Source organism: Apus apus, chromosome 4, assembly GCF_020740795.1.
Source record: "Apus apus isolate bApuApu2 chromosome 4, bApuApu2.pri.cur, whole genome shotgun sequence".
Lineage (NCBI taxonomy): Eukaryota > Metazoa > Chordata > Aves > Apodiformes > Apodidae > Apus > Apus apus.
In genome coordinates, this window is record NC_067285.1 from 87,216,695 (window position 1) to 87,232,100 (window position 15,406).

At 48.2% G+C, this 15,406-nt stretch overlaps 1 protein-coding gene across 1 annotated transcript; it reads right to left on the reverse strand.

Annotated features, from left to right (window-relative positions):
- Window positions 1-1,926: 1,926 nt before the first annotated feature.
- On the reverse strand, window positions 1,927-2,921 carry GSX2 (GS homeobox 2). The gene is made up of 2 exons (XM_051619686.1): window positions 2,456-2,921; window positions 1,927-2,267 (listed from the first exon to the last, which is right to left on the reverse strand). Exons 1-2 carry the CDS (start codon window positions 2,919-2,921, stop codon window positions 1,927-1,929), a joined length of 807 nt encoding a protein of 268 aa, XP_051475646.1.
- Window positions 2,922-15,406: the final 12,485 nt, after the last annotated feature.

The window sequence follows — 15,406 nt, forward strand, 5'->3', positions numbered from 1 at the left end:
CAGACTATGGGGCAGTGATCACACCAGGCTCTCTCCATCCTCTTCCAGACCTGCCCATGCACCAGACCTCTTCCCCAAGTGTGTCTATGTCCCTCAGCAGCTATTCTCAACTAGCATCTCCCTCTAGCATCCTGGGCACTGGGGTTACTCATACTGCAACAGCAACTGCAGGCAGGCTTATTACTTGTTCTCTGATTAGAAGCAGAGCAGGCAAATCAAATTTGAGACATAACTCTGAACCAAAGCTCAAAGGTTAAGGATCGAACTTGTGAAATACAGGGGTTGTTCAGTGAATTATTCACCCAAGAAAAGGTGTGAGTGGGAAATACAGCACGCAAGAGGCACTTCTGATCTATATGTTGTCTGCCAGGGCTGCCGAAACTAGGAAAGAGGTTAAGAGGATCATTTGGGACTGACCACCGCCAGCTCCATCTGACTCCGCATCATTCCCTTGCAAGGAGCTCAGGTCGGACGGCCCAAGGCAGAGGCAGGATGAGGCCCGTGGCCGGGCACTGCATAGCCCAGACTGGAGCACTGACAGAATAGGTCTGCCCTCGGCTCTGGTAAGCCCGGCCAGGGCGTCGGAATGAAACAAACCAACGCGGAAAAGCCTGGATGCTGTCCTGGCGCCTGAGAAAATGACAATTAAAACAAAATAAAAATCCCTGATTTCTGATCATCATAATTCCGGGATAACACAAGAGGAGTTTCGGCCCGGTGAAGGGCTGATGTGCTGGCATAGTGCCCTGGGTGGGAGAAGTGGAGGCGGTGCCAGGCGGGCCGCGCAGCATCTCCTGAACGAGGCGCGGGGTGTCCCGACGCGCAGCCCCCCGCCCTGGCCCCGCTGGCGGCAGCGGCGGCCCCAGGCCAGCGACAGCCGCTTGTCCCCGGAGCGTTGACGCTGGGCCAGCAGACTGGAGAAAGCTGTCAGCCGCAGCGAGGGCGTGCGCTGGCTCCGGCTGTAAAGCAGCACAAAGCTGCTCGGCTCAGAAAAGCGGCTTCATTTGCATTCCGCTCGGCCGGAGCCGGGTCCCCCACCCTCCTCCGCCCTCCCCAGCCGGCCCGAGTCACGGGGAAAGAGAAAATATATTCGGGTTAGTAGCCAATGACATTTATTTGTAGTCTTTAAGGCGGTATGACATATATTCACCAATGCTTTCACCGTACAAAGGACTGCGGAGAAACGCACCCTGTCCCAGTCAGTCCACCTTCGCGGCTTGGACCAGACTGGCACTTCGAGGAGAAGAGGATAAGAAAAAAACCCTAAATTCTCCTCTGATCTCATTTATTTAAATAAATATAAATATAAATTTTATATAAAACTATTCACAGACGGCTGTCCCAAACCCAAAAGACTGATCTTTATTTATTTTCTTATTTTTGTTAAGAAGTCCGTCCAGGAGGTTCTCAGCCCTACGGGTTTTAGTTTTATTTCAGTTTTTTGATGTCTCATCTTTCAGATCCAAATACAATTTTGGTTTGTTGTTTGTTTGTTTGTTTGTTTGTTGTTCTTGGTGGTGGTTTTTGTTTGTTTGTTTGATTGGGTTTTTGTTTTGTTTTGTTTTGTTTTCCTTTAAATTGCGGGGAGAAGGCGGGAGGAGGCACCCTGGGCCGTGCGAGTCCAGTCCCGTGTAATAGGCTAGGAAGAGCAGGTATCCGCTTCTGGAGTTACATAAATAACGTTTTAGTTGAACTCTCACGACTAAAACATTTACATTCCAAATATATATACATATATATGTATGTGTATATATATATATCTCTATTACTGCCAAAGGATCATAATGAACCTCCCGGCCGACGAGCACCAAGGCGCTGCAGCTCGGCGAGCTGCTGTCCCCGGGGCAGTGGTGCCAGGTGAGCCGCCCTGCCGCCGTCCCGCTACAGGCTGGGACCCGGCGGCGGGAGCGGAGCTCCGGGCAGGGCTCATAACGGGGAAATTTCTTTATCCTCCGTAGCCGATGAGGGGGATAGCGACTCTTCGTCCTCCGACCTGGGGTAGTGCCCCTGACTGGTGCTGCACTTGCAGCCTCCATGCGAGTTCCGCTGGGTGCCTTTGCCTTCTTTCTTGTGCTTCACCCTCCTGTTTTGGAACCAGATTTTCACCTGCTTCTCGGACAGGTTCAGGTAGGTGGCTATCTCGATCCTCCGAAGGCGGGACAGGTACATGTTGGAGGAGAACTCTCTCTCCAGCTCCAAGAGCTGGGTGCTGGTGAAAGCAGTCCTCATCCTTTTCCCGTTTTGAATTTGACTGGAATCGGACCCTCCTGGACGGGAGAGAAGAGAGAACTTCAGTGGGACGGGGGAAAGGGGAAAAAGAGAGAAAAGACATTCTACAGCAGCTTTCCGCTCCGGGACAGCCGCTCTCCCCACCCCTATCGGACACCCTGGGGGGAATGAACCCCTTCTCTCGCTGCCCCAGTCCACCCCCTCCCCTCGGCCGCGGGGCTCCTACCCATGCCGAGGCAGTGAAACCTCCGGGGGTCGCTGACGCTGTAGGTGGTGGCTGCGCAGGCAGGTGGATGATGCGTCGGGTGCCCCAGGGCGGCAGCGGCGGGCACGGCGGCGGCGGCGGGCGGCGGGTGCTGCGGCGGATGGTGAGGGTGGCCGGCCCGCGGGCAGCACTGGGCCTCGCCGGCGGCGGCGGGGAACTGGGTCTTGAGCAGGGGGATGGTCCCGCCGCCACCCCCGCCGGCGCCGCCGCGGGAGGGGTGCAGGTGCGAGGTGACACAGAGCGGGCAAACGCAGAACGCGCCGCTCTTGCGGGACGGGCAGCCCGGGCCCGACACCGACATGACGAGGGGAGAAGGCATGCTGAGAGGGATGAAGAAGTCCTGGCCGTGGTGATGCTCAGGCAGGGATGGAGCCGGCCTCGAGGAGTCTTTGATGATTAAGGAGTCGACATAGAAAGAGCGGGACATTTCGGAGGGCTGCGGAAGCCGGGGGCGGCTCTCCCAAAGTCGGGTTTTTCCTGCTTGGCCAAGTTGCCACTGAAGTCCTGGCGAGGCGAGAAGGTGCTTATGTTTGAGAGCTGAACAAAAGGGTCCCTGGAGAGGGCTGGTCTTAAAGTCCCCCCGCCTGGATCCCCTGCGCCGGGGTTTTATATCAACTATTTAAACACGTGATGGCTGAAAGCCTCGCAGATCTAAATCTCCCTGGCTTCCCAGGCCGGCAGGAGAGGCTGCTGGAGGGGGGGGGGGGGATGGAAGGCAAAGCGGGGGGGCCCCCCAAAGTGTGCGTGCTCGCTCGCTGCCCCATGACTTCAGTCCTTCGCCTCCGTCTCCGCCCTAGATAAATTATAGGAGCGGGGAAGCCGGGGAGGGGCGGCTGCCCCGGGCTGAGCCGCGTCTCCGTCACACGTCGCACTCACAGGCACATCCCGCTGTCACTAGACTCAGTGGGGGGTTGGGGGCAGGGGATGTAAAATCAGTCAGAGGGAGTTTCTGCTCGGGGGTTTTCCCCGAGGAGAACGCTCCTTTCCCCGCAGAGAGGGAAGAAGAGAGGGAGCAGGTGATGCGCTGAAACAAGTGGGTCAATGCCTGTACCCCCGCCCCCCGGGAGAAGTATCATCAGAGGGCCCGTGACCCTCATGCAGGCTCGGGGCCAGCATCTTTCCACGTTCCGGTCCACTACTTATAGCAGGACTCCTCCAGGAGGCCCTTCCCGGACCAGAGAATCCAGAGGAAGATACAGTCTAGGGATCCCTACAAAACTAGGGATCGCACTTGTGTCTGCCTCTGTGTATACATATGCATGTCTTATGGGTTGCTGGTTTTGTGATTTGGTTTGTTTGTTTTTTTGTTGTGGTTTTTTTTTTTTTTTCTTCCTCGCCCTTTTCACCCCAAGTGAATCCTGCCAAATTGGCAATTACTCCAACGGACAAAGCCTTCAAATATCTGGACAATTCTCAGCCAAATGGTATCAAAACGGAAAACTTCCAAGTGAACTTCCCCGACCGCTTCAGGACTGCAGCGAGCAGCGCTAATGAAAGGCGAACATGTCGGGGAGGGATTCTTTGATCTCCACCAAGTTTGCTGAAGCAATCATTCAAAGTAAAATTGGATAAACAGCTAAATACGGTCGGTGGCTCCGTAGCATTTCAGATTGCATTAAAAAGCCAAGGTACTCACACCATTTTACACGATTTTCCAATGACTTGTTTTATGGGAGTTTAAGAAGAGACTTATCATTAATAGAAGGGCGATCGCGTTCTTGTTTGGCAGATGCGAAGCGGCGTTTAAAACGGACCACGGTTCCCATCCCACTTGACTAGGGAAAGGAAAGTGACAATTGTGCTTTAAAGCAGAAAACTCAGACTCAGACTACGCCTGATTACCAGAGGCTATGCAGAGGCGAGGGAGTGCATCAATAGCCGTAACGTGTTTAGAGGCGGTTATCGCGCACAAGGGCCGGATCGGGACGCGGACATCCTACAAGCCCTCCTGCACACCCACTTCCTTTCTGTTTAAACCCAGCAAAATAAAATTGATGCCCGCCTTCTCTTAGTCACGGCATTTCCTCGCCCCTTGGACCACCAAGGCTCAGCGGTACCACCCGAGCCTTGCTGAGAGAGGGACCAGGTCTTGCCCTGTCGTCCCGTCCTTGTCTCCAAACTACCGTGGGCAGTGCCACCCCCCACCCACTCCGAGCAAGGGCCGGCTCGACTCCAGACCCGTTCGCCCTTTTTCCTCTCCGCCACATCCCCGACAGCCCTGAGTGGGAACGATGCAACAGCGTTTTTAGGGACACTCCGCACACGGCGATCTGAGGATTTATGGATGGCAATTAAAGTTTTATGAATTGCAGCTGAGGCTGGTTATGGAGCTATTTGGATGTGATTAGAATTCAATTAGAAAGTGTTTACCGGCCGGCGGGGCTCCCGAGTGTAAACAGACAGCTATTCCAGCAATGCGCTAATCCCGCGTCTTGTGACAACAATTAGGGACTCGCAGGGTTTAGGCCGGTTGGCTCCGACCTCACCTACTTTTCCCCAAACTGCTGCCGAGTGCTCAGCCGAGGCCCCAGAGCAGCCAAGCCCCGGAGCCCCGGGCAGCGGTGGGGCCCCAGGACTGCAGCCCACTCAGCAGCAGAGGCCTCGGGTCCTCCGAGACGCTGGGGACTGCGGCCGTCGGCCTGGGACCGGAGCCCCTCCTGGGGGCTCTGCCTCCTGCACTCCGGTGGGGCCGGTGAGATTTTAGTCACAGCCACAGTGCATAGGCATGAGATTTTGCCTGGCTCCCCCCCTTTAATCTGGTAGATATTTGAATTAATGTTTGTGTTTTGTTTTTTGTTGGTTTATTTGTTTGCTGTGTTTTGATGGATTTTTATTTGTTTTTTCCTTTGAGAGGTGCTATCCTGGAAAAGTATAATGCAAAAGTCCCCATCTACCTGAGTGGAAAAAACTGTCGGCAGTGTGAGAGTGGATCTGGTGAGCGGCCTGTGGTAAGGGAAGGCAGGCAGAGCGAGAGTCGGATCAAAATTGCATTTTGTAATCGTTATAATAAAGCAAGTGCAGTGATAAAAGAGAGGATGGGGGGAAAAAAATCACCACAGAAAAAAATCCAAAACAATCCACAAAGAAAAACCTACCCTTCAAAGCCAGAGCAAGAAAATAAGTCATTTGAAAGCAAAGATATCCCAAACCAGGCGGAATGATGTAAGGCGTGCGCCCACATCACATCGGCCTCGTTACAATTTTATTTTTCAATAATTCTGTCCGATAAAATTTCATTGTCCATTAAGTAATCCCCGAAATGAGAGCTCTTATGAGCCTATAATGAGCTCTAATTGCTACGACTGGGAGAGCCACGTGGAAGGATTTAGAAGGTATTAAGCAGTTGGGTACAGAGCACAGGCTGTTACCTAGCCATTACTTTCATAATTCAAGGAGAAAATTAGTCCTTTTAAGGGAAAATCCTTTGATTCCCTTCATTCTGCTCGGGGTGACAGAGTATAGCTTTGTCTGCCTTTAGTTCAAGACAGTGTAACAAATGAGAATGTAACGAAATTGCCCTCTTTTGAAAGTGGAGCAGTTCAAAAAGAACATCAGAGCTGCTCCCCTGGTCCGCCGAGCGCAGGACTGGGTGCTGGTCCCTCTTTTCTTCCAGATGTCTCTAACACCTTTATGTAGAAGAGATTCACGGCTTAAATGACAAAAGCAACGCTTTCCCTTCCCTCCCCCCACCCCCGCATCTCCCCGCAAAAGAAAAAGCCGTGCCCGCCCGCAGAAAGCACCGGCTTTCAGGCACGCATTTTCGTCTAGTTCACTGGAGGAAAGCTCCCCCGTGGAAAGTGCAGCACCCCGGGGACACGTTTCGATCAGAAAAAAAACAAAAAACAAAAAAAACAAAAAAACCCCAAAAAACCCAAAACAACAAACACACAAATCCAAACCAAACCAACCAAAAAAACCAAAACCCAAAACAACCTCTGCGGCGCGGCCCTGGTGGCAAACATGAGGGCAGGGTGACATGCGGTGGCGCTGGGCAGGATGCGCCCCGGGCTGGGTCAGTCCCCAGGAGGCAAAGCCCTGCTCAGAATCAAGCCCTGCGTGGATAAGCGAGGGGCCGCGGGCTCCTGCGCTGTAATCGCATTTATTCGCTAATCTAACATTGATTTCCTATTAGTTTCCAAAGCGATCGGCAATCTCGAAGCACGGGTTTGTGAACTGAAGGCAAGCAAAAGACAGGACTTGCCCCCAGCTCCCGTTAAGGAGGTCATTATAAAAGCGTGAACAAGTCTATTAATGTTTTATTGAAAGCGCATCGTTAACTTGTATCCATCCTTTTCTGAGAGTGGCATTGTGATATTGCTGTCTGTGGCACATCTTACCCAATATAGCCCGAGATTTCTCCATTATCTGTAACCAAGCAACACTTTCTGAATACCAAAAATTGAAAAGAACCGCTTAGTCTTCAAGAAAGTCCTCAATAATAGTGGAAAAGAACAAAGATCCAGGAGACAACAAAATGCCACAGGGGTGACTTTTCATGAGCAATTATCTCTCATTAATCAGAAGAACAGCTGCAATATTAATTTTCTCTCTTTCTTCCTCTCTTTTCACAGTCCCCAACATTTGAATAATCATAAATTTTGATTTCATGGAGCAGCAACATTGCCAGAGACTTCGAGACACAAGCTACCTAGGCAGGGCGCACGCTTTGCACATAGCTCTTATTTTAAGGCTGCCAAAGAATAAAGTAAAGAAAAGAAAAGAGAGGAAAAGTTCGGGCTGGGTTGTTTCTCCCCCCGCTTTGCCTCGGAGCGCGGATTAAGCCAGGGAACGGCCGCCCCGCAGCCCCTTCCCTCCACCCCTGCCTCTTTCACTCATGGAAAGTAACGGACGGATATACCGAGTGTCTGCGCTAGTTTGAAGCGTGGGAGTTTCAACAACCTCGCTGTCCATTTAACTTCCAAACATGAAGCCAAGCGTTGTAGATCTGTCCAAAGAGACAATCTTTGGGCGTAACACGCATTGTGAGACATCAAAAGGCCCTGGCGTTATATGCACTAAGAAGTGCATTCAGCAAGAAGGGTGCAATGCCTCTCCTTTCAGGGGCTCAGCCGCTGATTGTTTAACAAGCGACGTCGCCTAGGCAAGAAAACCGAGCTCCTCCAAAGATAAGGATGTAACATTAAAACTCGTTTCTTTTTGGATTGCAAAGAAACTCATTAAGGGCAGGGGCCGGCGACTGAGGCGCCGAGGATGGGAGCCGTGCCCTGGGGGTGGGAGCCTGCAGTGCTGCCGGCCCAGCTCCTCGCTGCCCGGCGGAACAGGCAAGAGCCGAGGCTGAGACCCCATCACCCCTCTTAAGCTCTGCCCGTCTCCGGGCACCCGCTTTTCCCTCCTCTGCTGCGGAGGGCAGGGGAGCGGAGCCTCTTCCCGGAGACCTGCTCGTAGCCCGGCAGCGGGCCCGCCCAAGGGTTTGCGGGCTGACTGCGGGTTGTCGAGAGGGGAGCCTGCTTGCTCCCCTTCGCCGCAGACGCAGCTCCCTGGTGTTCTTCCTTCCGTGGGAGATTTTCTTTGTCCCTACCCCCGGTCATAAAGTACCCCACCTCGACTTGGCCCGGGAATTCGGAGTTCCCCCGTGCAGAAGGACAGGCCTCTTGTCTTCCCTTCCCCAAGACCGCCGAGACCCTCTTGCCGTGGGGCTCTCCCGCACCGCCTGTGTCTGTCACCGGCGGAGCGGGGGTGCTGGTGGGGTGCAGAGGTCGGGTGCGGCAGCCCCGGTTCCCGCCAGAGTGTGAGCAGGCACTTCTTGCTGGGGAGAAACCTGCCCCCTTCCTCGCCCCTCCGCAGCCTTGGAGCGATGACCGTGCTCCCACTTCACCTTATTGGTACTTTTAATTCAGGCTTTTTTTGCACCCAATTAGAAGAAAATTTCTACACAAGTCCTTCAGGGTGGCTGTGATCACTTGCTTTTGAGTTAGTGCAGGCCTTGTTCCGATACATACGTTATATATATATAATATTATTTTGAGTGGGAACTTTAATCATTGACTTTGCAAGTTTCTTCCTAAGTGACTCAGGTCTGTACTTCAATATGTGGGTGTAAGCCCTAGTTCTCTCCATCCTCAACCCTCTTAAAAGGAGAGTTAATTCCTTGATGGGTTCCTTTCAGTGTCTGCATGCAAACAAAGCTCCTTGTTTGCACCTTCTCACCATAACAAAGTCTACAGCGTTTCTGCACTGTCCTCCTACAAGAGATCCTGTGGAGGAGCCAGAGGAGGAAATGTCCGGTAAGATTATTGTTTTCCGAAGTCTTGTCAGGTGTTTCTCTGAGCCGGGCTTTGCTAAGTCTCTAAGCATTCTTTAGATATGGGGCAACATTGGGCCTGACACTTCAGGCATTCTGGGCCCTGGTTGCACTAATGACCTTTGTTTAGAGCTCTAGCAGCTAAAATTGTTAGCTACTACAGGTTATGTGTCTGAGGGAAAGCTGTGATGGTGTATGCTAGAAGGGGGTAAGGCTAAACCTCTGCAACAGCTTCAGTGGAGGTTTATGGCGGGAGACAGAGCTAAAACTCCAAGCTGTGGAGCCAGAAGGATTCAGAATGCTGCTGTGGACTGAAACATGCCAGCCATAACAGTCTTGTTTTTTTACATTGATATGTCACAATTCAATACTAGAGTGACATTTTGTAGTAATAGAGGCATCAATCCAGCAGCGAATGTTAGATTCTGGGTAGTATTAAACATCCTATTTAATTTCTATCCTTCAAATTCAATGCTCACACATTTTGATCCTTAGGGTTCATGCTTAGTTGAAGCATTCTGCCTGACAGTGACCATTTGTTGCCAGAGGAAATGCTGCACATTTTTAGCCAGATTAACTGGAACAGACATTAAATACAACTTGTGAGAAAAATGAAGAGGTCATCAGACATACCATCGTATTACAGGAGCTGCCTGTGTTACTGTCTGAATCTTGTATGACTTTTGAGTTCACCTCATCCAGCCTAAAATGGCTTATAATTTCTTTCCTTTTTTTCTGGAATCCAAGTATGGTTGTGGGATAGCCCAAGAACTGCAAAGTGACAAAGGAACTTGCTAGAGGAAAGATGATGCTACTGCAGCAGACTCAAGAAGCAGAGAGGAATACAGTTACTCATGGAGTTCCTTAAGCATAAGTCTCAGAAGAATTTGAATTACTGAGTTTTATTTGTTTCCTTGGCACAACCAATAGGACTGCACTATCCATAGGAGAGAAGTGAAATCAGTATCTGCAGAGACTGGAGTGCCATACTGGAAGAAGTGAATTCTCTGAGGAGTATGGAAGTGCAATGACAAAGCCAAGACAAGCTCAGAGCTCCATGGCTGAACATGACATTGTGACTGAGGCAGCTGGGCACATTAATCCATGTTTATGAAGCATCACCATGGCATGGTTAGGTGACTGGTGAATGCAATCAGCATAACAGCCAAAGTCATTCCACTAAGCAGCTGGAAATATTAAAGGCACTGTGTGTGGAGAAACTTTGTCTGGAGTAGTAGACAGCTTTCCATCTCAGAAAAGACTAAATCAGAGCAGGTCCAGAGAACAACTGTAGGACTATAGTACTAAAAGAACATGGACCCTCATGAACAGACTCAAAGAGAGGTGATGTGGCTGTTGCTTATACCAGTGAGGTAAATATACACAATAGAGAAGAGCTGAAGAAGAGGATCACCACCAGAACAGATGTATAGGGCCATGTAAAAATTTACCATGTAAACAAACAAATAAATAAATAAATAAGCTTCTGAGAGAAGTGAAGCTCTAAAACTCATTTTGGGCTTTACCAATAGGGGTACTAAATGGAAGTAGTTTTAAGAGAACACTTGACACATTTCTGGATGTTATATAACAGTGCATAAAGCTATGGGATTTTTTTATGGAGTGAAGGTACACAAAAAGACTGCTTACTATCCATTTTGACATAAGACTGACTTAAAATTGAGTTGCTGATTATCTGAGGGAATGTATTTTAAGAGAGATGCTGGATTGGTATTCCTAGAAACTAAGGTCCACAGAGCATCTACAGCATGGCTGGAAGCAGCATGCTACTGCATCTTCCCAGTCTATCCTGTACCATCCTTGTTCATTGCCCACTTAGTGTTCTGGATACTGTCTCTGCTCCAAAAGGAACTAACAGTGATTACTTTTTTTTCCTTTTTACATTTTCTGTTAAGATAATGAGAGACGAAAACCAGGTGTGCCAAAATGTGGGTTTTTTCAGAAGTCAGTCTGAGTTTTATATGATCTAGAAGCCTCCTTGAGAAAGAAACCTACCATCTCATTTCTTCTACTATCTCATTTCTTCATCTCTTCACAATATAGTCTTAGATTTGTTCAAGCAGCTGTTCCATGAAAACAAGCATCTATTGCCTGTGGCTGGAAGAAGCCCTTTTTTAGTTTCATGCTTCTATATGTATTTGTACCCTCAGTTTAAAACAAAGGAACATCTCAAAAGTTTCAGGAAGCAGTCTCAGCAAAATACAGGCTGCTGTAGTGTAGAGGCTATGCCCAAATGTAAAGGAAAAAGAATTACAGACATCCCAAAAATTAGGTTATAACGTTTAGAGCACTGTTCTAGCAAAAAAGAAAGATATTAAAATGGAAAAATAAATACAGTGTGAAGTTTCTGAAGACGGATAATCCGTTAGAACCTAAACTGCCAGAAGATGTAAATAGGAAGGTGTAAGTCACAATTTTAAAGAACAATCAAAATCTAATTACAGTTATACATTGACCAGATGAAAAAACACCAGCTGAAAAAAGACTTCAGTGCTTGAAGAGCAGCTCAGACTCAAGTATATCCACTTTAGCAGTCCAGGCTCTGTTACACTGCAGCTGAACCAAAGAACTAATATTCCTATTAAAGCACCTAAACATCTAGAATACAACTAATGCTGCGTTTTATAAGAGGTACCACTGACTGCACCCTCAGACATACTGAGAAATTGACTTGATACAAGTCAGAAGATGTAAAGGTTTGGGTAAAAATACTACTCAGTTACAGAGCTTTAAGACAGACTTACTCTGCAGCTATTCTGGATGGTGCAATGGGAGTAGAATTTGGCCTGGTGTTTTCAAAGGTTAGTTAAACAAAATATGACCTTTTTCAGGCTAGGGGAACAAAAGAGGTCAGCTCATTCTTCAGAGCTACAAAAGGTCTTTCAAGGGTACCAAAGAAATAAAAATAAAAGCCATGATCACACTTCCTAGATGCACACATAGAAACAACACTTGCATGTTAAGGTATCACCCAGTGGGAAAAACCCTGGGAACTTCACAATCTGTGAGAGTTCTGCCAGTAATTCACCCACCATGGGAAAGGTGTATAGATTCAAAAAATCAATTTTGTCCAAGGTCCCAAAGCAAGATAGCTGTGGAACTGGGATTTGACCCAACATCTCCTATATTTTGGAATTTTGCAGAACTGCAAAGAGTCTGCTAAATCAAATTGGCGGCTCTTTAGTAACTCCTTGGGCAAAACAAGCCTAAGGCAGCTTCCCCATTCCTTTGTGGGTAAGTATTTGAACAGGTTATAATCTCACTCACAAGGACACCCTGGTACAAGTTGTCCATTGTGTACCAACAGATCACCAAGCTGGTGACACCAAGCTGGGTGGTGTGGTTGATATGCCAGAGGGACGGGATGCCATCCAGAGGGACCTGGACAAGCTGAAGAAGTGGGCCTAGGTGAACCTCAAGAGGTTCAACAAGGCCAAGTGCAGGGTCCTGCACCTGGGCCGGGGTAACCAGAGGTATGAATACAGGCTGGGTGAAGACATGCTAGAGAGCAGCCCTGTGGAAAAAGACCTGGGGGTACTAGTGGATGAAAAGCTGGACATGAGCTACTAATGTGCAGTTGCAGCCCAGAGGGCCAACCACATCCTGGGCTGCATCAAAAGAAGTGTGGCCAGCAGATCGAGAGAGGTGATTCTGCCCCTCTTCTCTGCCCTGGTGAGACCTCACCTGGAGTACTGTGTCCAACTCTGGAGCCCCCAACACAAGAAGAATGTGGACCTCTTGGAGCCTCTCCAGAGCAGGACAATGAAAATGATCAGAGGGCTGGAGCACCCCTCCTACAAAGACAGGCTGAGGGAATTGGGGTTGTTCAGCCTGAAGAAGAGAAGTCTCTGGGGGGACTTTACAGCAACCTTCTAATACCTGAAAGGGGCCTATGAGAAGGCTGTGGAAGACCTGTTCACTAGGGCTTGTAACAACAGGACAAGGGGTAATGGTTTCAAGCCAGAGAAGGGTAGATTTACGCTGGACATTAGGAAAAAGTTCTTTACTATGAGGGTGGTGGATCATTGAACAGGTTGCCTAGAGAGGTGGTTGGGGGCCCCATCCCTGGAGACATTCAAGGTTGGGCTTGATGGGGCTCTGAGCAATCTCTTCTAGTTGGAGAAGTCCCTTCTTATGCTAGGGGGGTTGGATTAGATGACCTTTAGAGGTCCCTACAAAACGCAAGACATTCTATGATTTTATCTTTTCCCAAAATTTAACTGATTTCATTCCCTGCTGCAGGCTGGAATTGTTACTCTAGTCTCTTCAGGGAGAGAAAACAACTCCGCTCTGATATCTTAACCAAGCTGCAACAAGATTTATAAATCTGATCACAAAGTGCCTTTGAGTCATGCATATAATTGTTTCCTCTTCTGCTTTTTCACACATGCATCAAGAAACTGTAGCATTCATGTGGTGATGGCATAATGCAGAGAGTTTCACTCTGCCACATCAGATCTGATGCTTAAGGCAAGGCTGCCAGCAATCAAAACTGAACTTCGTGAGGGAACTGAATCCTGAAAAGAGGCAATTCCTTTCAATTTTCCCTCTTGCTTCAAAAGGAAAGTAAGTTTCTTTTCATATTGCAAATTATTCCCACCTCTCACATTTTATGACAGAGGTCAGAGCTGTTATTTGTCCTTTAGCTTCCTTGAGGACTTCATACTCTAGGAATGTAATGCATTCCTGTCTAAGTACTTTTGTCATGATTTAAACAACTTCTCAGAACAAGAGCATCTGTTTTTTCATGCTGTTAGATCAATTATGGATCATGTCTCACACCATCAGAGAGAAAAAAAAAATGTTGGAAAAAGCAAAGGTTATTTAAAACTTTTCCTAAGGAAATGAAATTGTCATATCTGAAAGAGACAGATGCTAGAAATCTCTCTTTGTTTGTATGTAATAAGAATGAACACATTAGCATACCCAAATATTAATGAACATTGAAGTGTTCAGAGGAAATCGCAGTTGTTCATATTTTGATGATTTTAAATTAAAGACATCCTTCCCTGTTCTCTTTAGATCAACACTTGTCACAGTAATTAATGAGGAAGTAATTATAATCTAATTTGTCAGAATAATCTGACAGGCAAAGAATTATGTTCTCAATCCTAAAGGAATACATAATTCTAGTTTTCCAACAGATTGGGTACATGTGGGTGGCATAGCAGAGGGTATTTGCCTTTAAGCAGGATGAAAACTTTGGCACTTTCTATTTTCAGGCTAAAATAGGCAGAGGCATTGCCTAATTCTCTAAAATATGTTACATGAAGGCATTTTATCTTAACAACAGATTAGAAAACCTGATTTTTAACACTTTCTTCAAATAAAGGCTACTTGTTATTCTGGTGACTTTGAGACTTGCAGTTCGGTTGCAGTCACTAAGTGATCACTCCCTGTTTCTTTAGGATGGTGAGTAAACACTTTAGAGTTAAGTCATATTTACCAAAAGAAAAAGAATTGTCCTTGAAATAAGTATAAACTATGGTTTATAGGTGAGGCATCAAAGGATGGAAAAACAAAGGAACAAGGAAAAATAAAGACATTAAATTAAAATCTCTGCTGATGCTCAAGGGGGTATGATTGCTCACTCCAACAGTACCTAGAAGAGTCCCATATTTGTCATTGGCTTTTTTATTTGTTTTGTGGGGCTTTTTTTGGCATAGATGTGCACTACAGCTTTACTCAACTAACAACATCTGTGTCTCTAACAGATACAAGAGAGGATTCAGCACACAGTATGCCTTGATACTTGTTTTCAGCATTTCCAACAGACACTATAGAATCATAGAATCAAAAAATCATAAAATGGTTAAGGTTGGAAGGGACCCTGAAGATGATCAGGTTCTAATGCTCCTGCTATGAGCAGGGGCACCTCCCACTAGACCAGGCTGCACAAAGCCTCATCCAAACAGGCCTTCAACACCTTCAGGGAGGGGGCTTCCACAACCTCCCTGGGCAACCTCTTCCAGCACTTTACTACCCCCATGGTGAAGAATTTATTCCTGATGTCTAACCTAAATCTACCCTCTTTCAGTTTGAAACCATTACCCCTTCTCCTATCATTGCCGTCTCTGGTGAAAAGCCCTTCCCCAGCTTTCCTGAGGCCCCTCCAGTTACTGGAAGGCTGCTACAAGGTCTCCCTGGAGCCTTCTCTTCTCCAGGTTGAACAGCCCCGACTCTCTAAGCCTGTCTTCATAGCAGAGGTGCTCCAGGCCTTTGATCATCTTCGTGGCCCTTCTCTGGACCCTCTCCAACATCTCCATGCCTTTCCCATGCTGAGGGCTTCAGAGCTGGATGCAGTACTCCAGGTTCAGTCTCAACAGAGCAGGGTAGAGGGGCAGAATCCACTCCCTGGCCCTGCTGGCCACACTTCTTTTGATGCAGCCCAGGATGCAGTTGGCTCTCTGGGCTGAGAGCACACACTGGCAGCTCATATCAAGCTTCTCATCAACTACCACCCCCAAGTTCTTCTCCTCGGGCCTGCTCTCCAGCCATTCTCCCCCCAGCCTGTATTTGTGCCTGGGGTTGTGCTGACCCAGGTGCAGGACCTTGCATTTGGCCTTGCTGAACTTCATGAGGTTGGCATTGGCCCACCTCTCCAGCCTGTCAAGGTCCCTCTGGATGGC

Bases quoted from the DNA above. Each gene is read 5' to 3' on its own strand.
- GSX2 (XM_051619686.1), bottom strand. From the start codon at position 2,921: ATGTCCCGCTCTTTCTATGTCGACTCCTTAATCATCAAAGACTCCTCG. The intron at 2,268-2,455 runs GTAGGAGCCCCG...TCTCCCGTCCAG, and splicing joins GTTTCACTGCCTCGGCATGG to GAGGGTCCGATTCCAGTCAA.